Source organism: Maniola hyperantus, chromosome 8 (assembly GCF_902806685.2).
Source record: "Maniola hyperantus chromosome 8, iAphHyp1.2, whole genome shotgun sequence".
NCBI classification, from domain to species: domain Eukaryota; kingdom Metazoa; phylum Arthropoda; class Insecta; order Lepidoptera; family Nymphalidae; genus Maniola; species Maniola hyperantus.
In genome coordinates, this window is record NC_048543.1 from 8,114,124 (window position 1) to 8,137,785 (window position 23,662).

The window sequence follows — 23,662 nt, forward strand, 5'->3', positions numbered from 1 at the left end:
CCTAAGTAGTTGATTAATTTATTTCAATTTCTACGAAGAGATAATATTAATATAAGATAGATATACGTTTCCAAAATATTTCCACAAAATAAATAACCTGGATATAAGAATTAAACTAAATGAAAAAAAGTCTAAATTATTTCGGTAAGCTTTTGAAGACGGAAAAGGATCGAAAGGCGAGACACGAAAAAATGCATTAATTGGTGAAGCAAACGAAACAGGAAGAGCCGGAACTAAACATTTACTACTCTACGATATAATTTTGCTACTGGGTATTAGTCTCTCAATAGATGGAGTAAGAATCAAATTAGCTTAAAACTGGCAAAGTAATACAAGTTAATAAGTTCAGAGTGAAGTCGAAGCGTTAATGGCTACACTTTTGAATTTGGTTACACTTTTTATGTAAATTTTTGCAGTTAAATATAGACTAATACCTATTTATTATATCATTGGACTAGGTGTATTATGATTCTTTCAGTTGGAAAGCCCGATCAGTTACTCAACGAGTTCCGAAGCTGAAGTGGCAATGGGCAGGGCACATAGTTTGTAAAACCGATAGACGTTGGGGTCTCAAGGTGCTGGAATGGCGACCTCGCACCGGAAGACGCAGCGTTGGAAGAACCCCCCACTAGGTGGACGGACGACATCACAGGAGTCGCAGGGAGCCGCTGGATTCAGGCGGCGCAAGACCGTGGCGTGTGGAAATTCCTACAAGAGATCTATCTATGTCCCTATCGGTTGATGATGATGAAGATCATTTATTTAATTTAATACGGGTAAAGTGTATCGGTTTTAAAGCAGTATTATCAGAGTGGTAAATACCGTTAAAAATGTAGTAGGTACAATTCCACTTTCAAGAAGTCAATCAATGCAGAGATAAGTATAACTAATCCCTGAATGTTATTGTAAATTCATTTCATGTTACTAAAGTATGAGCAACATAATGAATCCACAGCGGCTCCTTGCGACTCGTTTGATGTCATCTGTCCCTCTAATGGAGGGTCTTCCGTCTTACAACGCTTCGCTTTCCGGTGCGAAGTTGCCATTCATTATGGTTAAGCACCTTGGGACTCTATCGATTTTTCAAACTATCTGCCCTTCCCATTGCCACTTCAGCTTCGCAATCCGCTGAGCTGTGTCAGATACTCTAATTCTCTCACGGATCTCCTCATTTCTGATTTAATCATGTAGAGAAACTTTAAGCATAGCTCTCTCCATCGCCCGCTAAATGACGCTGAGGGTCAAATATTTACTTTATAATTTTTGCAAGATAGTTATTTATCATTACCTGTCTCTTTTTTCCACATGTTGTTATGTATGCACGTCATGTGCGTTTTATTTTAATTTTGCCGCTCTAATTATTTTTTGTAGTAATTCTACGTCTATTTAATAGCGTTGTGATATACTGCAATGTTAATTTTTTATACCATTACAAAGGTATCTTTACGAAATTATCGTTACGTAACGATACATATAGCATACATAGGTACTTATTTATACCAAGCCAAGATTAAGATACTATCAGAAGAAACTTTACCTAAAAAAAATTGTAAAAGAAACGGGCCGTATCTTCTTGCTTCATAACGTTTGTATTGTAATTTGTAACTGTGTATGTACGAGTCTGAGAAAGCTCTTATTTTAGTATTTGCTAACAGACTTGCTCAAAGGTTTTGCATAGGTGGCTTTAACTTTAAAATTATAGAAACCTCCTACTAATAATAATTTATCTATCTAGACTCTAGAGGAAAAAACTTGAATAAAGACATTCAGCTTGGCGCTTGTTTTTAGCGCTAACTATTTAACGCTTTGAAATAAAAAGTTGTAATGAGCTGATCAACTTTCGAATGCAACAAAATACTTAATTTGATGTTAAAATAAAGATAACTTTCAATAACAGAATTTTCAAAAATTTCGTGGAACAATTAAAAGGTAAGGAAGCAATAAATAAGGTGTGGGAGTGACTGGCAATTGGATTCCTGGAGGTGGGCTTTGAACGCTGTAATAGAGGAAGAGATCTGACGACGCGATGACATCGATGGGACGGAAAAATAATTATACTTGAGTTACTATAAGCAGCTACGATTATATCGCTACCACATGAAAAACCTAAGAAAACAAGTCATTATTTTTAAAAAAACACACACACAACTATGCCCAGCAAAAAACTCATACCTACTTCACATTTGAAAATGGCGCCATATAGTCGTTATATTGTTTTTTTTTTTAATTGTAACCAGTGTCACTCGAGATGATGTAAGGACTCCAACGACACCTCATACATGCAAATCTGTTAAGAGAGATTTAGAAGTTATGGAGAATAAAGAAACTCACTTACATAGATACACCCTGAAAATATTACAACCCTTTTTTCAAGAATTCGCCTTTTTTGGCAGTCGTGTAATATTGGACAAAAAGAAAATACGAATCTAGAAGGTATAAGGTAGTAGAAGGAATAGGATTTGGCAATAATATCTAATAATAAAATGCGTGTAAAAATGTTCTTTATCACTGGTGCTTACCATAAGCTTAATTAGCATTACATAATATTAAATAAAAAATCTAAATAACTTCCGGAGACAGGACGACACAAAAGCTTATCTCACGTTACAAACGATTATTTAAAATGATTAAAAGCTCATAGCACATAGGTGTATTGAAGATAGAAATCGTTGGCCTAAAGTAGGTAGGTAGTGTTTCGAAATCAAATTAAATAAATTTATATCGATTGCAATTTTTACGCGTAGGCATTAGCCACTCATGTTTAGTCGGCGATAAATTGGCATCACTGCCCACACCGGTACAACACACTTTCTTCTAACGAAAGAAACATCCACCCACGAGTGAATTGACACGATTCGTAGGTGCCGGTTTCAAATCTAGCGATTTCCGACTTTTGATGAATTGCGTAATAGTTTCAGAGATTATCCGTTACACTTCATCACATCACGTCCGGTGTTTATCTTGACATAACGTGAGCACTTACAAAATTGCTAACGTTTATCCATTTTGTCTCATTGCTTCTATTATGTGAATCCATAAATGATATCTAATTTAAAAAGTTTATTCATCAGTCATCACATATTGCGGATTCGTGGATTTCTCTGGAGAACATAATATTTTGGAACGTTCTACTTGTAGAACATAATCGCAACAGTCTACATTTGGAACTTCAAACCTTGTTGCCAAAGTCGCAAACTCCATGGGCTCTACTGCATCATCATGACTCTATTTCACAACAAAGATACTATTCATTCTAATGATGAATCCACAATAGGCGCTTTCTTTTTTAACATAGGCTATAACACTTTCGCGATATTATATACCTGCTATGAACGTCATTTAGCAAATTTATTTGAAATGACTGAACTATTAAAAAGAAACCGTGTCGTGAACAACGACGCGACGCAACGTATTGAAAATACGGAAATGTATAAAAGGTGCACCACGAATGTTTAAATGAATTTTTACATGCAAAACGAAAGTTGAATACTGACGTTTAGTTAGAAGATACGACTGAATAACCAACTACGCGGGGCTGCAATTACATGTAAGTACATGAATATTTGAAAAGAGCAACCATCGAGTTTCTTGCAGATTTCTTTTGGTAGGAAGAACATTACAAACCAGTGCAGGATATATTTTTAATGATTCACAAGCACTTGTACAAGTTTTTTGAATAAAAATATTTCTATTTCTATTACCTATAGAAGTAAAAAAATATATACAATTTTTAAATAGGTATAGCTTTCATATTTTTATTTAAAGATGATATATTTTATCTGAAGATAGTGAGTATATTATATTTAAATCCTGTTTAATTCTTGCTCACTGCAAGCCCTACTTATTTAACCTGATTTTGCATTACATTCAAAACCATTACTAAGCAAAACAAAAATGGAGAAGTCGGACAATCGATTAAAGAGTTGATGCCACCCACAATGCCCGCATCGTTTATAAAATGGCAATGCGTTTCCGTTGTGTGACGGACACTTTGATGCGTTTGCATCCCGTTTTAAGCTGTTTTACGCCATATTTGTCCATACAAGTTTGTGTGTGTTGCTAAACTTGTAGATCTTTGATAATGCCCTGTCGTAAACATTTTGGATGGGATTGTGGATAACGAGCATAGTAGCTTTTATTCGGGACTTTTTCTGCTGATATAAATAGCATGAATGAATAAGACCAACATGAAATGATAAATCTTCTTATTATGCTAAGATATACATACCTACATCTTATTATCCCAGAAGATATTATTATACCCAGGAAGTTTCTCTTTAGATACAAGTGTAATTTTACGTAAGATGAATACAATAACTTTTACGTATTTGTTTTTTTTTTGGATCTTTAATCTCTCATGAAATAAAAACGCGGTTGGATACAATTTCCTCATTAAAAAAAATCTGAAAACTGCTCTATCAATTTTTCTGTTGTTTTTTTTTTATTATTCAAATGTAGGTACCTACTATTTCAAAAAAATATTAAGTACATGTAGAAGTGATTACTGCTTATTAAAATAGTTCATTTTTAAATAATTTAATGGTTTGTTCGCATGGCGACCAACATTGCAATTTGCTTTATTGCAATGTCTTTCTCGGTACACAACGGTGAATAAATCTATCTTTCGCTTTTTACTGGGTTCTGCCCCAAAGACTTATTTAACGTTCTGGCCTCAAAATAACGATGCACTCTACCACGCGATACATAGCTAAAACCCCTCAATATGAATCCATCGCGTTTCGTCCTTGTAAATAAATCTTCGCTCGCCGTTTATTATTCCTTTCAAAAGTCGCAAGCCGAAAACACAAAACCTGTCATTAACATAATACAAAATTCAATTGTCTGTAAAGTAGATGCCTAATCTGATTTTCATTATCCCACACTGAACATTAATAAATATTAAAACAATAGAACATTGCGAATAAGGCATTTTGTGGAGCAAATTGCGAAATTCTTGTTTTTCTGTTCACACGTTAGACAGAACTATGTACTGGGTAGTTACCTATCTGTATATTATGCTGTCGTCGCAAAAACTAATAGACATCTAAATCTAAATAGACATCACGTAAGTAGTATATTCAATTGAATCTCAAATGTAAGCTGATGCTTGGCTTGATGCTATTAGTATTAGATTCATAGTATATTTCTGAGAGTAGACTCGTGCTCAATAGTAAGCCAGCGATGGGTTGATTTTTATACTAGGTAGGTACATACTAAACCAAAAAAACCCGGAAGTATTATTTAAAAATAAAGTACATATTCATTCAACCAATAAATACAATATTTTTTTGTAAAAATAAGAATGTAATAATAATGTTCCTCATTTTATTATTATCATAAAAGCGTGGTTTAGATAATCATGTATCAAAAGTGAGCTAAGAGGTGCCACGGATACCTACTAAGGATACGGATAATAAAACAGAAGATACTTTGAAAATCGATTTTTATATCATTCAAGTACCAAGTGCAATTTTAATAAAAAGTTACCTTTGATCCGGTATCCTATCAGCGTGCCCCATTGATTTTTTAAGTCTTCAATCTCTGTTCGTATATTAATCTCACTGGAAAACACCTTCTGCTGACCGAGCAGATTTTTCCGACCGCTCTTAGAGTCCGGTTGAAAGAAAGATACGATTTTATGCAGTTTGCTCATTATGCTCATAAAAAAAGTATGCAATTTAATTTTTTCACACAGTTCTAGGTACTCACGAATCCGAAGACTAACGGTAAATGAAAACGAGCATTTCACAGTTGGATTAATTTAGCTAAAGTAGAACAACCGCACGTCTTGCCTTGTGAAAAGTTTGATATTTTACATTTTATATTGACACTTATTTACTTGACGGACAGAAGCGGTTTTTTGTGTTGGCTGGTCGGATGCACGAGCTACAGTGTCGTGTCGCTTGCCCCCTCGTCTATCGCTTCACTTTCTTCAGGCATGGCAGTTCAAGAAACTTGCATTGTATGCCTATCGCTCACCCTCAATCAGGGAGTTTTGCAATATATAAATTTCCCGTTTAAACGGTATCTTTGCCCGTACTACTCATTCATTAGTTTTTCATTAATAATACCCATTACCACTCAATAATCCCTAATTAATACACAGCCGAAAGCAATAATATAGACAGGATAAGTTGAATCGAATCACGTTCTTACTGTTTTTAGGGTTCCGTACCCAATTAAAACGGAGACCTACTAATCACTCTGCTGTTTGTATGTCTGTCTGTCTGTCCGTGTGTCACGGGTCTCTACTTCGTAGATGAAATGAGTCACAAACCAGAATTTTTTGTCTTTGGTATAAAATGTCTACTCAAAACCGAATATTGAAAATTAGAAATCCAATTAAATTATTTTTTCATGCATGAAAAAGGAGCCTTTTTTACCCAAGCATGTGGGTATCATTCTATAGAACTCATCGAGTAGAATTTATTTTTTATTATTTAAATTGAGAAATGGCGGGTCGTCCAAGTAGTCAGTTATAGACCATTTTTGTGATGCAGTTTATCTCAAAAACTTAGTTAAGAATATGAAATTTTGGTATATTTTGGTATATTATGTACCTACCTACCTAGCTTAAGTCCCTTCCCGAGATGCAAGTTATCCCTACACCAAATTTCGTCAAAATCGGTTGTACGGATAGGCCGTGAAAGAATAGCAGGCAGACAGACAGACACACTTTCGCATTTATAATATTAGTATGGATTTAAAGTTTAAATAACAAATACTGAAAATCACGATGCATAAAGTAGTTTGCAAGCTTTGACTAAAACATAATTATATACCTGCGGAACCAAAAGAGCGAGGCCCGACTCGGACTTGGCCGGTTTTTTTTGTTCGGTCTTTAAAATGTTTGGTGCAGAATAAAAAGGTAAAAATGATGATCCGTCGAAAATAATACCGACGCTACATTTAGGTAGATTGTACCTAGGTACAATCACTTTTTTTAAAAATAAAACAAAAATGTAACTACTTATGTTATATAAACGCCATACCTACACGTAATGAGGTGCACAATTAAAATTCATACCTGTGCCTTACTTATCTCAGTAATCTTAAATATATAAAAGGAAAGGGTGACTGACTGACTGACTGACTGACTGACTGAATGACTGACTGACTGATCTATCAACGCACAGCTCAAACTACTGGACGGATCGGGCTGAAATTTGGCATGCAGATAGCTATTATGACGTAGGCATCCGCTAAGAAAGGATTTTTGAAAATTCAACCCCTAAGGGGGTGAAATAGGGGTTTAAAATTTGTGAAGTCCACGCGGACGAAGTCGCGAGCATAAGCTAGTTTATATTATAACGCACCATGGCACTGCGCTTTCTTTTAACTCGATTACGAGGAAAGTGGAAAATTTTGTGTCATTTAATTAATGAAACCCCTTATGATGATGAAAATACGCCTCTTTCTTCTAACTCTAGGTAGGCAAAACCTACGTAAAATATAGGTATAGTAAATATGAAGCAAACATGACAAGATCGATTTCAAGGGGAAATCTATGTTATAAGAACTAGGGCGTGACCGGTAGGCGGTAATGCGAGAACTTTGTAGAGGATAAACGAAGCATGAGATTTCAAATCAAGCTAACCAACGACGTTAATGTACACACACTAGATGGGTGATTCCGAACAATATCGTGTTCTATGAACTATCAGTATGACACTAATCAATTTGTAAGCTAAAATAAATTACAGCCCGCATATTTTTGTTCTGAATGGCTCTTCTAGTGCTAAGTACATAGGTCGTTGGGGCCCTAGTTATACAGTACGCGGCAGAAAATAATGTACATTGGCCTTTCCAATGTCATTTCGGCTTTGTAGAGCATTGTCTCTGTCACTCATACCTATGCGACGTTTGTGTCGGTTTCAACGACAGAGGCAATGCTCTACAAACCCCGCATCTCTTTCAAGGTCGATGTACATTATATTCTGCCGCGTACTGTACATAACCACCTCTCTTGTCTACATTTTGTGATATCAAAGCATTAAGAGTTAAGACTATGTTAAGGCACCTTTTCATAACCTATCTACTGACTGATTTGACGGTTTAAGGGGGTTTTGCGCTGCGACAAAAATTGGGTTTAATAAAAAAATTAAACCTAACCCACCATTAATTTTAAAAAGTAAGAACAACCTTATTATAAATTTGCAGCGTGTTACTAATTTTTTTGGCAATGTTATTAACAAAAAACCCGTTTCACCCCTTTTCAACCCTTTCCGTACACCCCAGAACGCTGCAAAATCACACGGTAAGTTATTTCACCTTCTTTAAAAACACCCTACAATCAAGTTACTTTCGGGTTTTGGCTTTAATGACTGGCCTACACTAAGCTAACAGGTCTAAATCTAGTGCTATCCTTTTTCGCAAGCAACATTATGAAAGGGATAGCAATAGATTTAGACGTGCCATTTTAGTTTAGTTTAGAGTGTGGCTAATTCCTTTGTACACAATCTCTAAACTAAACTAAAATATCAAATAATAAAGGAAAGCACTAGATTTAAACCTGTTAATTTAGTTTAGTTTAGAGATTGTGTACTAGAGAATCGGCCCTTGTGTACAAAGAAATTAGCCCCAATAATCTTTGTAAATCGATGCTTAATATGGCTTACAACGCCATCTGTTGCGTATTAGGTGAACTACGTCACCAACACTGAAGTAAGGTTTTAATAGTAACAAATGTCGATAGATGGCACTAGTAGTATAAAATGTCCTGTTTCATTGCGGATAAATTATTATTGTAAAATCACAAAATGTGGAAGTCTGTCAGCAGCTGGTCCCAGCATAACCACCGCATTTCGTACACTGCAGATAATATTTACAATAGTGTATGAAATGCGTACTTATATCATAATTTTATTGTTTTTGAATATAGTATAGCTGCGCTTACCTTTGGTCGTGGCGAGCGTGTTAGGTCTCTGTGCAGGCACTCTGAGTGTTGGTGGTTTTCGCGGCGAAGGAGGCGGGGCGAGGGAGTTGCGAGCACGCACCGCAACCGGTGACGATGACAGCTTTTGGACCACGCCATTTTTCTTGGCTGAAAAAAAAAAACCAGTTAATTGAGTGAGGTAGGTTCATCGAGTACATAATTTCGGAATAGTTCTTCATCGCGTGATGTAAATGTTTTGTTTGAAAGATGTTTGTTTTGAAGACAATTTGTAAAATAAATTAACCGCAAGTTGGTAAATTAAATTATTTGACGATCCAAAAGCACTTGTAAAAGTTTAGTTGAATAAAAACCACGGTTTTTACACATTAGGTACCTACCTATTAAGTAGTAGCGGCAGGCAACGCCGCGTCTTTTGTATAGGTATAAAAATATAAATAATCAAGTCAGTATTTCGTCAACGGAGGAATGAAGGAGACATATTGTGACCCTACCACATCAGCACCACTCGTCATATTAATATTAGTTTAGAAAACGGAACCCTCGGTGGGCAAGTCCGGAGGTGTTCGAATTTTTATAATGCTAGTCAGAGTTCTCCCTAGTACGAGGTATCCATTAAAATATGTAGACACCGCTCCGTTACGCATAATAAAATTGAGTATGACTCACCCGTCGTCGCAGGGGGAGGCTGGGGTGCTGCTGGAGGGCGACTAGGGGTAGTAGGCGTCGGAGCGCTTTCCCGCTTCTTCCCATTTCCTGAAACAGAAATAATTATACACATCAATAACGGTGACTCAGAACTTTATGTGGAAAATTTTATGCAGTAAACTTGTAACATTGGCAATGGCAATTGCGATAATCGCAGGTAAGTATATTACCAAAGTACTCTGGTGATTGCAGGAATAATTGTTTTTATTGCTTGTTTAGATAAGCTGGTAACGGCGCGGTAGGTACAGTAGCCGGCAAGAAATTGTACCTACATCGACCTTCAGAATGAGATTTCGGCTTTGTAGAGCGTTGTCTCTGTCCTGTCACTCATACGTATGTGACGTTTTGTTGGTCTCAACGACAGAGACAATGCTCTAGGAAACCTTTTTCTAAAGGTGGATGTACAATATTTTCTGCTGCGTACTGTATTATCAAAGGATTATTATAGACGTTGTCTTAGATAAATCATTCTACTGAGAGATAGACGTTGTATTGTGGGTAAAAAATAAAAATACATGTAGGTAATCGAATAAAAGTCATGAGAATGTTTTAATTTGCCCCTTCTATCGTATACATTTTAACATGTTTATTCATTTTTAACCGACTTCAAAAAAAGGAGGAGGTTCTCAATTCGATGTATGTTCCCCGATTACTCGAAAACGTCTGGACCGATTTTGAAAATTCTTTTTTTGTTTGAAAGGGTATACTTCAAAGTTGGTCCCATTTCAATTTAGTGAATATCTGATGAACATCTTCGAAGATAGATACTGGAACTCCTCAACTGATAAGAGTAAATTGCTCGCGATCAGTGTAATAGCTTAGTAAACAGTAGATTTTTAACCAGTCATAGCATAATTCCATGGGGCCACTAAAAATTGTGAAATAAAATTTTTTTACAAAAAAAATAAAAACCGACTTCGTTACACAAACACTAAAAATTGAAAAATAATTTAATTTATTACCGAATATATTATGTATACAAGAGTTAATATAGTTCCATAATAATATTTTTTGGGGTCGGTGCCAATGAGGTGCCATTGTGGAGTCCCATAAAAATATGAAGTCTAGACGATTCGCGCAGCTAAAGCTAATTGGCACCGGCACCAAAAAGTATTATTATGGAACTATATTAACTCTTGTATACATAATATATTCGGTAATAAATTAAATTATTTTTCAATTTTTAGTGTTTGTGTAACGAAGTCGGTTTTTATACAATAGAACGTTTACCTACTGTTTACTTTTTCACCATACCTACAGACATACTGTATGGAATCTTTCCTTAAATTGTTATCCCCTTTGTAACTCTGATATCTGTACGGAATTTGCATGCAGTGTTTACTTTTAAATGATTAAAGATAGTTGTGCATGATAGAAAATCTAAGTATTTATTATAGTTAGTAAGTTTTATGTTAAAATCGCTAGTAAACCATTCAATAAAAAATTAAAAAATATACTGATGTTGTAAACGTATATACTGATGTTATCTACCTATATAGGGCCGCATTTAGCGCAGATTTGTCTGTTTATTATGGATTTAGGTTTTTAAAATCCTAGGGAAGCTTTTGATTTTACGAGATAAAAAGTTCGCTTACTATTATGTAGTACCTATGTAAGTTATTATGTAGGTGGCTATTAAAAATTTCAAAATATAAAGATATTTATTTCAGGTAGGCTAATTAATAAAAATAGTATTAAAAAATGAGTTCTTTTAAAAATGAGATTAGCTGCAAGAATATGATATAATAAATAAATAAGTAAAAAAATAGATTAGTACCTACTATACCTATAGTATGCGACAGGTCGAGATGCCAATCGAGTTGAGGACGCCCCGCACACCCGCACAGCCCCCGCGATAATACGGTGCGGGCGAGCCCGGGTGACGTACGGGTGTGTGGGCGTCGCGTCGTCCCGCTTCATACCCCGATTGCCATCTCAACCTGTCGCGGACTATAGGTACCTTAAGTTAAAGTATAAATTTTAACGATAATTTATTGCAGTACTTAAAATACAATTTATTGTACTTTTTGACCTTCAGCTATCGGACTTGTCTAGACACATTCTTTGTTCTCTCTTATAAAAATACAATTAATAATAATATTTCTTTACTCGTGTGGGTTTAGGTTTTTTTTAATTCCTTGGGAAATTTTTGATTTCCCGAGATAAAAAGTATAGCCTATATCAATTTTAGGATTTAGGTTTGGTATTTAGGTTTTAAATCCCAATCTTTTTGATTTACCGGGACAAATGTTAGCCTACGTCCGTCCTTGGGATGCAAGCTATCTCCTACCAAATTTAATTCAAATCGGTCAAACTGATGGGCCGTGAAAAGCGAGCAGACAGACAGATAGACAGACACTCTTTCACATTTATAATAAGTATTAGAAGGTATGGCAGCATGGATTTTCGAGCTCTATTGTTAGTGGTTATGTACCCACTCTTGTTGTTTTGTCACTTGTTACACAGTACCTACCTACCACTAATTACTAACATGCCAAACGAAAGTTGACTAGGTAGACATAATTTTACATAAGCCAGGTGATATCAGCCTGCTTTCGAAAAATAGGAAGTGTGCATTGATATTAACTTGTTATATCGAATTACTGTCATTATAAAATAATACGCTAAGTATTAAATTTCCGAGAAAAAAAATTGTTAAGGTCTTAAGAAATATTCCAAGGCTTCCAAGATGATGAAAACTATTCTCTCAATGCAAAAAAACAACTATCATAATTGATGAAATAGGTAGGTGATAGGTATACCAATTGCCAACATAGAGTAGGAGAAAAATAAGAAACAGTTTCCTTTTGCAGAGTTGCAAGTAAAGACATAAAATAAAGGCGTAAAAATTATCACCACTCTTAGAATAACAATCACACCACTATATCATCTTACAAATGCATGACATGCATCTTACAAATCTTATGAACCGACTATCAAAAAGTGTAATTTATTACCTATTTTGAACAAACCATTTGATTTGATTATATCATGCTATGTAACGATACTAGAAGATGGCCAAAACTTCATCCGCGTTGGTTCAGGTGTTTTAAAAAATCCCATTGGTCAAATAGCATATTAAATTTTTGCGTACTCTGATCTACGGTCGCTCAAATAGAGACGCTGCTGCCTTAACACAAAAGCAGTTGCCTGGTTGAGGCAGCGTTTCTAAAGAAAGGAACTTTAGTTCAAACTCGAAACGTGCGTTTAGTGTAGACGGACGAGCAAACGTCGCGTAGGTACGTTTGCTCGTTTAGGCTTAGTTATTGTTCTTAGGATATTGTAGTCAAGCGCATGCCAATATCTGGCATACAAATGATACTAAGTAGTACAATACACAAAGATAAAAAAGGCATCACGATAGCTAGTTACCTAGTTCATACCTGCTTCATATCCTCATACGCTACATTATAATATCAGTTCCTTGTGTAAATAAGTAAAAAAATAGATTAGTACCTACTATACCTATAGTATGCGACAGGTCGAGATGCCAATCGAGTTGAGGACGCCCCGCACACCCGCACAGCCCCCGCGATAATACGGTGCGGGCGAGCCCGGGTGACGTACGGGTGTGTGGGCGTCGCGTCGTCCCGCTTCATACCCCGATTGCCATCTCAACCTGTCGCGGACTATAGGTACCTTAAGTTAAAGTATAAATTTTAACGATAATTTATTGCAGTACTTAAAATACAATTTATTGTACTTTTTGACCTTCAGCTATCGGACTTGTCTAGACACATTCTTTGTTCTCTCTTATAAAAATACAATTAATAATAATATTTCTTTACTCGTGTGGGTTTAGGTTTTTTTTAATTCCTTGGGAAATTTTTGATTTCCCGAGATAAAAAGTATAGCCTATATCAATTTTAGGATTTAGGTTTGGTATTTAGGTTTTAAATCCCAATCTTTTTGATTTACCGGGACAAATGTTAGCCTACGTCCGTCCTTGGGATGCAAGCTATCTCCTACCAAATTTAATTCAAATCGGTCAAACTGATGGGCCGTGAAAAGCGAGCAGACAGACAGATAGACAGACACTCTTTCACATTTATAATAAGTATTAGAAGGTATGGCAGCATGGATTTTCGAGCTCTATTGTTAGTGGTTATGTACCCACTCTTGTTGTTTTGTCACTTGTTACACAGTACCTACCTACCACTAATTACTAACATGCCAAACGAAAGTTGACTAGGTAGACATAATTTTACATAAGCCAGGTGATATCAGCCTGCTTTCGAAAAATAGGAAGTGTGCATTGATATTAGCTTGTTATATCGAATTACTGTCATTATAAAATAATACGCTAAGTATTAAATTTCCGAGAAAAAAAATTGTTAAGGTCTTAAGAAATATTCCAAGGCTTCCAAGATGATGAAAACTATTCTCTCAATGCAAAAAAACAACTATCATAATTGATGAAATAGGTAGGTGATAGGTATACCAATTGCCAACATAGAGTAGGAGAAAAATAAGAAACAGTTTCCTTTTGCAGAGTTGCAAGTAAAGACATAAAATAAAGGCGTAAAAATTATCACCACTCTTAGAATAACAATCACACCACTATATCATCTTACAAATGCATGACATGCATCTTACAAATCTTATGAACCGACTATCAAAAAGTGTAATTTATTACCTATTTTGAACAAACCATTTGATTTGATTATATCATGCTATGTAACGATACTAGAAGATGGCCAAAACTTCATCCGCGTTGGTTCAGGTGTTTTAAAAAATCCCATTGGTCAAATAGCATATTAAATTTTTGCGTACTCTGATCTACGGTCGCTCAAATAGAGACGCTGCTGCCTTAACACAAAAGCAGTTGCCTGGTTGAGGCAGCGTTTCTAAAGAAAGGAACTTTAGTTCAAACTCGAAACGTGCGTTTAGTGTAGACGGACGAGCAAACGTCGCGTAGGTACGTTTGCTCGTTTAGGCTTAGTTATTGTTCTTAGGATATTGTAGTCAAGCGCATGCCAATATCTGGCATACAAATGATACTAAGTAGTACAATACACAAAGATAAAAAAGGCATCACGATAGCTAGTTACCTAGTTCATACCTGCTTCATATCCTCATACGCTACATTATAATATCAGTTCCCCTATCTAAGGCAAACTCGCACGCAACACCGCGACCGTGTCGTGGGAAGGCGATTGCACAATGTATCAAACGATAAAAACAACGAAAACGAAACCTCATCTAAGACATGCAATGATTACAATCTAGCCATCACACAGCATTGCCACGTTCAAATAAAACTGCATCGTGGAAAGTTAGAAACGTATTTGATATATCATTAGATGCATAATTTAGTACTCAGATTTAATAACACATGAACGTTGTTCAGCATTTAGGTATGGCTTGTAGAAGATCACGCGTAGGTACATAATATATACACAATACCACAAACATAAACGCAATGTTTGTACCTGTAAGAAATAAGATAAAATGTTTATTACTGGTAGGGAAAAAGTAATCTCAAATCATATCTCCTCGTGATAGGTAGTATGTATAACTAGAGCTATATTTAAAACATGGTAGGCATCAGACACTTACCTCGAGCACCAAAAGATCCGAACCTCTCTCGATTAACGGCTAACTTATACTTTTTATCAACTTTCTCACTAGGAACTGGCAGCTTGGACGGATATTTTTCTGAACCACTTCTGTAAAGTTTCTCTTTGGACCCATGTGCCCCCATCTTGAGGATCTTCATTAAATTAACATTATATCAGTTTTAAATATTCATATTGTTTTTAGGAACTAAGTTCTATCACTTCTCGCATCACACAGTTTGCTTCTTGCTTGAGGTCATTCATAATTTTTCTCATCTTTGATTGCAAGCAATGACTCATCACTTAGGTAGGTATATTACACTTCTTTGCACTCTTAACTAAGACATAATAATTATAAATAAAGTTTTCCCCGTGTGCCATAATTTTAGTTAAATATTATTACGTAAATAACAAATGAAAAAATCATTTTAGCTAAAACCATTCCTCCAAATTACAATTCTAAAATAATTATCCTAATAAAAATATGTAGTAGAGTAGATAGAGTAGCAACTTCATTTAAATATGGTTTAATATTTTTACATAAACGCAATAATGTAGCTAGTTTTAACTACTTTAAAGTTATGGGAACTAAATTAATAGCTATAACTTGACTCAGTAAGCACTAAGTTTTGTTTCTTATTTTATTCATACAAAAGACAACTGACAATATAAATAAAAAAGGTGCTGAGCTGAACATTAACCACACGTGGTAGGCATATAGCTAAAGTAATATACGTTGATATAATTATTGCAATGCTTTCATCTATTTCTGTAGTCGACTCACGACAGTGTCCAAGTTAGAAAGATCTCTCTTCTTTGCTGAGATCTATTCACGGACAACAAAATATTATTATAGTAAATGAGAACCCGAAGATCAACGTCCACTGGTCATTTGATGCATTAAGAGCATTGCTAAAGATGATCACTTTCTCGGAACTGATGCTTAGTCGTTGTTTGTGCAAGTTAGCTTACTTTACTAGGTTTAAGTAAATACTAATTATTTTAATGGCATACAATTCGGACATAAAATGCAGGTTGTAGTGGAACAGTCAGATACTTTTTAATTTTTGACTTCTTATAAAATGTGGAGCTGGCAACCATAACGGTGTTAAATTCTACAGGAGAAGCAAAACATTGAAAGAAAGCTGTTGAATCTTCACTGTAATTAGGCCATTTTGGTAAAAATCACTAACTTTGAACTTAAGCTTAGCACAATTTTAGGCCGTTTTGCTTGGAAATAAGTTCAGATTTGATTTGTGTTAAAAGGGTAATTACATCATTTTGTTCGCCAGCTCCTCAAATATAGACGCTAGACTATTATTAATCTCAGTAGCTATAGAAACGATAATTTGATAGGAGTGTAAAATGCTACAGACCTGCAACGGGACGTAGTAAATAACATACACACTACAGTTATACTAGATTTGAAACGAGAGCAACCGTCATCGCAATAAGCTGACGAGTCAATTTCCGATCTCCAGCATAGCTGTCGGTCGATCTCGCCAATGGAAAATCTTGTTTGCTAGCACTATTTCCTAGACACTACCTATACAGTAGATACCTAATATTGATCGAATATCTACTTATTACTTCGATACAATAAACAAACTGTAAAGAGTGTTGCACCTCGTAATTTTTTCAACTAAATTGGTTATTAATTCCATTGAAAACCTTTTTAAAGATCATTGGTTACATAAATTTTCATTACATGACTCTGTTGTCACGCGACCATATTTTTGTACGTGAACCTCATTTTCGCGGTAACTACACCAAATAGATATAACTAATCAAGTTATGGCCTAGGTGTAGTTGTTATTGTTACGTTATGCCAAAGTGCACACAAAAATGCTACAAGTTCTGAACGATTACCTCTATTAGGATAGTTAAATACTAAACTAAAATGTAACAATTCAAGTTTACGTAACGATGTAGGTACTAATATAAATCATTTCGCAGTCATAAAATTTGTTACAATTGTTGTTAGCGTTTTGACACGAAGAAAAACAACAAAGTAAGCTCTAGTGTAATTAAAACAAATGGTGCCTCGTGAACTAATAAAAGCAGACAAAACGACGCGTCTCTACTACGTTCTGCTTTCCCGTAATAATCTGTATTAGTCACAAGAAGACATAAGCAAATGTAACCAGTTCTCTCAGATTTGTGGTTATTTCAGGACTATTGCTTTCAGGGTTAAATAACTTAAAGACGTTCCCGTGTCTTTTGAAACGATATATTAAACTGTGTTCTAGTGTTGCGGTATTTAGTGAGTGGAGATAAATGACAAGTACTTATATGTGTACTTATAGAATGTATAAAGCATCTGTTGAAAATATTTTTAAGGCTAGGTTAGATAGTTCTTATTCGATTTTCTTTTAATACTCTATGTTAGTTCTAATCTGATTACAGTTAGATTCTATGTACATACCTAATTACAGCTCGCTTTTTAATAATTTCCGAACTAAATAGTAAATTAGTTAAGTAGTAAACTGGCTCCTTTTTAACCTTTTAGGTAAAAGGGCATTGCCCTTTTTAATCGACTTCATGAAGTATTTTATGTATTTTAATCATGAAAGTTCAAAACATTTATGACCAAATAATTAAACTAACCTATCAAAGTTAATAAGCTTTGTTCATGTTGACAATTGCAATATAAGAACTCTCGATCTTCAGTTTTCAGAGGCACTAAAAATAATAGAAGTGCCTACAATTAATATTACACATGCAAGTTTTACTCAATAAGCTACAAAAAAAGACATAGGTGTACTTTTGAATTTTTACTTATACGTGCGTGAAATATGGTGAAAAATATACCTAGCATTTCAAAATAAGTTATGATTATGACCAATAACTATTTTCCGTAGCATCGCTAAAGAAGCAATTAGATATTATTACCTATTACCTATTACAGTGCTTGTCTAGTTACAAAAAAAGAAGAGGAATCCTGAAAGAAACTGAGTATATGCACTTAATTGTTTTCACTGCCTAGGTTATGTTTTTACCTTCTGAAGAAACTTAGGGGAAGCTTGTTTTTCATAAAAGTCCTTCACCGAAAAACTAAGAAACAATTCTGTGTCATTTCAGTTTTGCAATTTTTACATTTCAATTCTATGCGTAGGCTTCTACCTCATATTATGTATTACCTAAATACCATGCCTTAATACAAGTAGCAATATGTGTGTTTGTAAATATTAAATCATCGCAAGGATGTAGGTATTTTTAAAAATAATGACATCAACATTCAACTGTCAACGATCAACACATTCTCGACAAGACAAAATGATTACAAATTACTGGACGGGCGGTAAATAAGGTTTCCGATAAAAAATCAACCACAGAGAGAAGAAAATCTTCTTTTGGTACCTATTCTACTCCCTCTACAACCTCTCGCACTGCCAAGGGTCACTGGTAGAGATCTCTCATAGAGACAAATGCTTCCCTGTCGACTTTTACTCTCTTTTTCTCTGTATTGTAAATGTTTTAGATACAAATTAAATTAAAAATTAAATTCGTAACGCCGTCTACACACGTGAGTAAAGCCGGGACAGATAGTATTTAGAATAAATTCGTAAACCTGAATGTCCTAAGAAAAGAACCAAACTAATGTAGATAATAAGGATGAGTTTTTACTAAAATCTAGAAGAGCGTAGAGGAGAAAAGACGTGCAAGAATAGACCAATCAAATTATTGAAAATGATATGATAATATAGGTAATCCACGCCAAGTCACCTCTTTATATTCTAATTGATCTATTCTTAACCTTCTGTTCTTAGCTACACTTGTCTACGCTTTTTTCAAAACCTAGTATCTACCCATTTTCGCGGAGGTAAAGTCAAGAATCAAGATATGCAACCAAACAAAAACGTCACCCAAATCATTACAAACGTGTTTAAAGCAACTGTTTGAAATACGTCAGTACTCCGAATAAGAAATCACTGATGAAATAAGCAAGGACAACCAGCACTTAACAGTATCACAACAATGTACGATAAATTCCTTTAGCAGACAGTCGCACTAGTATGCGAAATCCCCTCCCAAAATGTTTTCAAGTGATAAAATATTGTCAAAATGTTGCATACTGATTGCGTGAATTAATATGCCTAGTAAAGTGTTATTGTTAGTGTGCACTGTAAGCTAATAGGTAATGTACCTAAAGTCGTCGGTTAGTATTTGAACCATTCCAAAATTATTATTGTTCTATTGGAAAGGGATTTGGTTTCTCCAAATTTTAAGGTTTTCGATGAATATTGTCAGAGATGGAGAACAGAACTCCTTAACGAATATCAGCAAAGTAATCATAATTATAAGAATTTAGGATCCTATTTAAAATATACCCACGTCAGACTAGTGTTGTGACGATGACGTAGGTATATAGACACTATAACTATTTGTAGTTAGCTCCAAGGACGCTGCAACGAAACAAAATAATAATAACCTTGTGGTCATATGACCAGCTAGTATAACATCTTAGGTGTCTCACCTATATAACGTAATAGTAAAAGACTACATAAAATAGCTTGTATGTATACTACTGCATCTACTTGGTCTTCCTTCGTTGACGGCCTAAAAAGAAAAAGACAGGGATACCAAAATTTGTATTAGTTATAAATTGTAATATCAACTATGTTTTGTAAATAGGTAGGCACCTACAATCAAAAATAAATTGATACATCAAACAAAAAGTATGCCTTTTCAACAACCCATCAAAGCATGTTTAGAAAGAACTTTAGCACTTAAAGTTGTTTTCGGAATAACATCACAAACATCAAGAAGGTAATTTGTATTCACAGTTTCCAATCAGACAAATAATTCAACACACTTAATTACTTCTCGGAATCTGATTCCAAGAATAATAATTTACACTAACAAAATTACAATAAAATTGCCGTTAACAATTAAGGTAAATCTTCGCTATAAAAACTTATCAACAAGAATAGAGTATGTACTTAGAACGAACAAAAAAAGTAGATACCAAACCAGTCGAGCATAGCGAAAAACCTATGCAGCTTGCTATTTATATGATGATTCTTGATATTATGATCTTTGTACTCACCCATAAAAAGATGGATGATCAAATATAAGATGGACGTATATTCAGCACTCCGAATCAGACAGTATTGCCAGAGAATCGAGTAGCGAAATAAGTTCATGTCTGTACTGCATTGATGAATAAAATAGTTATGGATCCTGTCTTCAGTTTTGCTGGTTAATAGGACAGAAAACTCGCTCAAGCGGATCATATGATCCAATTCATCAAGACAGACGATGGCTTTGCTTTAGTTTGCATAGGCATAACCATCTATATAATATCAAAATATCCTCCGCATAGGTATAGAGTTGTTTTACATCCCAGATAGCTTCTAAGTTCTCAGATCTTCTCTTCACTTTTGGTACAGATTATGTGTAGAGGTATTTAGTAGCAGTGGTTCCCATTCTGCATTCTACATTGTATTGAACTAGGTGAATATTCTATAGGTTGAATATTGAATAGGTTGTGAATATTCTAAATAAAAAATGTCAATGAATTAGATAGAAACAATATGTTCGACATATTGTACTAGAATGGACTGGAATTGAATTATTGTCCGACTGTCACAGATTATTATGGTACTGTGCATAAAAGATTCAAAATCTTCGTACAAGTAATCAAATATCAAACCAAACTCAAGATGTTAAGAAACAATACGCAACTCTATTGATATGTTTCTATTTCCATCATAATGCGACTTGCTCACATAAACATGGTAGCTCAAAATGAGGTCGACCATTGCAACAGTTTTGGCGGAATTTCGTAACAACAAAACATCACCGATTTCGTCTTGGCTGAATTCCAAAATGTAGACTCGATGGGTACATCCTGCGATACTGATAGATGCACCTTTTGCCTAAATAAAGTACCTAATTTTCAGGATTTTATTAATGTTTATCCTAATAAATTAAGACGCCATTAACTGTGAAACTTTTACACCTTCGCGTTTTCTTTACCAAAACATCTTAAAAGTAAGGCTGAAATTAGAATAAACAAAAATAGCACAACCATGTTATGAAACTAAAAATAATACCAGAAGTGTCAACGAAATTCAATTCATCTGTGGGCCACGTGTGGATAGCGTTTACAATTTTTAATCAAGATAAGTTTTTCCAGTTCTACAATTAAGTGGTTCTAGCTACTATTCTTTCCAGCAATAATAAGTGATGTATGATTATGTCCAATATCTCCACACGGCCTTAATTCTTCTATGTCTGAAGCCTCATGTGGGTAGGTAGTTGATTTGTTCGTTTAAAATAAATCTCTACAAATAGGTATAGGTACATAAAAAGAAAAGCTGACTGACTGACTGATCTATTAACGCACCACAACTCAAACTGCTGGGTGGATCGGGCATTTGCATGCGGATAGCTATTATTACGTAGACATCTGCTACGAAAGGATTTTTGAAATTTGTGTAGTCCACCGCGTTCGAAGTCGTAGACATAAGCTAGTTTGTTAGGTAGGTATAAAGTTGACATAATATCTACACTGCCAACCAGACGAGGAGTAATGCTATATTTATTGGTATACACTGAATATTTATTGATACAAACGCCCTATCCTGTCGAATCAACACGAGGTCGCGCAGATTAACATCCGCTGACCGTATCATTATGTGGAGATCCGGAGTAACGATTTACACCCTATTCTGATCTATAGCATAGTCTTCTTCTTCTACTCGCTTCCGTCATCCGTCAACGCATTATCCACCCCTTTTACACGTACACCCATATTATCCTCTTTCACACAATCCATCAATCTTTTCTTTGGTCTTCCTTTCCTCTTTGTTCTTTCCACATGCATAGAGCTACATCTAATAATTATGATCATAGCCACATTTTTATAGAATTTAAGAAAAGTAGATTACTTAGGGTTTCCTTTAGAGTTCAGATATTGTTCAAGATTATTCAAAAAGTCTTGTGCTTGAATAAAATTGAATTTAAAACAACGTTTTTGGTTTTTACAATTTAACAAAATTTTGTAATGATCGTCAACGTAGATATACCTACCTACGTATATGTACATAGATATTCATGATAGTCGAGCAGCTAGCACTCACTACAAGGAAGAAAATTATCATGCAACATTGCGCGACAAAATAACCTTTCCAGGAAAAATTTGTATGCAAATCAATTCAAAATAACACGAACTAAGATTTCACTAACACATATGTATTGAAAGGATTATGTATGCTTTTCTAAGGACTCCTAATGTCATCACCACACGAGATAAAGGTACCCTGCCAAACTTTACACGGTTATCAAGCTAAACGATCGAAAGTAAAATAATCATTGAAGTCACGTAACTTCAAATTACAAAGTCGGACCGCGTTACCATTAGTTACGCGAGCGTACTGCGTCCGCGCATAAACAGTCGACAACAAGTATATAACTAGTAAGCATCTAATTACTGCCACTGTTGCTAAGAAGACCCGGCAAATACAAGCAATATAAAGAATTCGGTAAATAAAACCAATTTTCTGAAGTACATATAAATATTCATAATCATAGTAGCACAGAATATCCACACAGTAGTTCTACACAGTTCTACAGAATATCTTCACAGTTGTACAGTAGAAATCACTACTTATCATAGATCACCTACAATTTAAGACAGTAATATAAACAGTTACTAATAATATTATGTGTCTGACATTTGAATTTGTAACCATAAAATGACGAAAAAATACCTTCAACAACGAGCTTCGGAGCTGTTATGAATAAGTAACTTTACTTCTCTAAGAGTAGAGCAGGCAATGGTCAAAGCTTATAATTTGCGAGAAATGTGAACCGATTTTTTAGAATTTAGAAATAGAATCAAACTACGTAAGTTGATACAAGAGCAGGTTACCCAGTTCTTGTCATTGCGACAGTTTACCTTTGGACAGTAAAAGTAGAACTGATACGGTTGCAAGCTACATCGGTTCGTTCACCGCTTATCTACGGCTTTTTCAATAGTATGGAACCTCGTGACGGAACCTGTTCTATAGCCACCACCTGTATTCTAGATAGAAACCGGTTTCTTGCGGTCACCAAACCACAAAAAGGACGTCATACTTTCGTCTGAACGCAAAATCATCCTGCTTATAATAGTTTTGTTTCAGAAACCGGATCTACTCGCTGCAAACATAATAGATAGGTACCTACCTACCTACTATTCACAACCAACTCCTTGATTCAGAACACATAGAAAATAGAAATCCCTATAAATTATAAATTACCATGGGGTTATTCAAGGGGCAGATCAACAGATTCCTGAAGGGCCGGCAATGCATTGGCGGTTCCTCTGGTGCTGCAAATGTTCACGTAATCACTTAACATCAGGTTTGCTCGCTATATTTTAATTTTTTAAAAATGGAATTTTAAGATAATGGCGTTGAAAGTGTGAGATTTAATAACTGTCTTACTATAATATCTAACTATCGACATATTATGTTAACGAAACACAAACATGTATGTCTGACATTCAAATTGC

At 35.0% G+C, this 23,662-nt stretch overlaps 1 protein-coding gene across 4 annotated transcripts in view; it reads right to left on the bottom strand.

Moving 5' to 3' along the window:
• The window catches only part of toc (toucan), a 101,666-nt gene that overhangs the window by 45,106 nt on the left and 32,898 nt on the right, over window positions 1–23,662 (bottom strand). For 3 of the 4 annotated variants that reach the window (XM_069500422.1, XM_069500421.1, XM_069500423.1), the window contains exons 2-4: window positions 15,161–15,497; window positions 9,563–9,649; window positions 8,897–9,043 (exon numbers count right to left, since the gene is read on the bottom strand). In XM_069500422.1, coding sequence (XP_069356523.1) covers window positions 8,897–9,043; window positions 9,563–9,649; window positions 15,161–15,320 — 394 coding nt within the window. In that variant the 5' untranslated portion in view covers window positions 15,321–15,497. The remainder of the gene's footprint in view (window positions 1–8,896; window positions 9,044–9,562; window positions 9,650–15,160; window positions 15,498–23,662) is intronic. The other variant, XM_034971432.2, reaches the window with a different exon arrangement.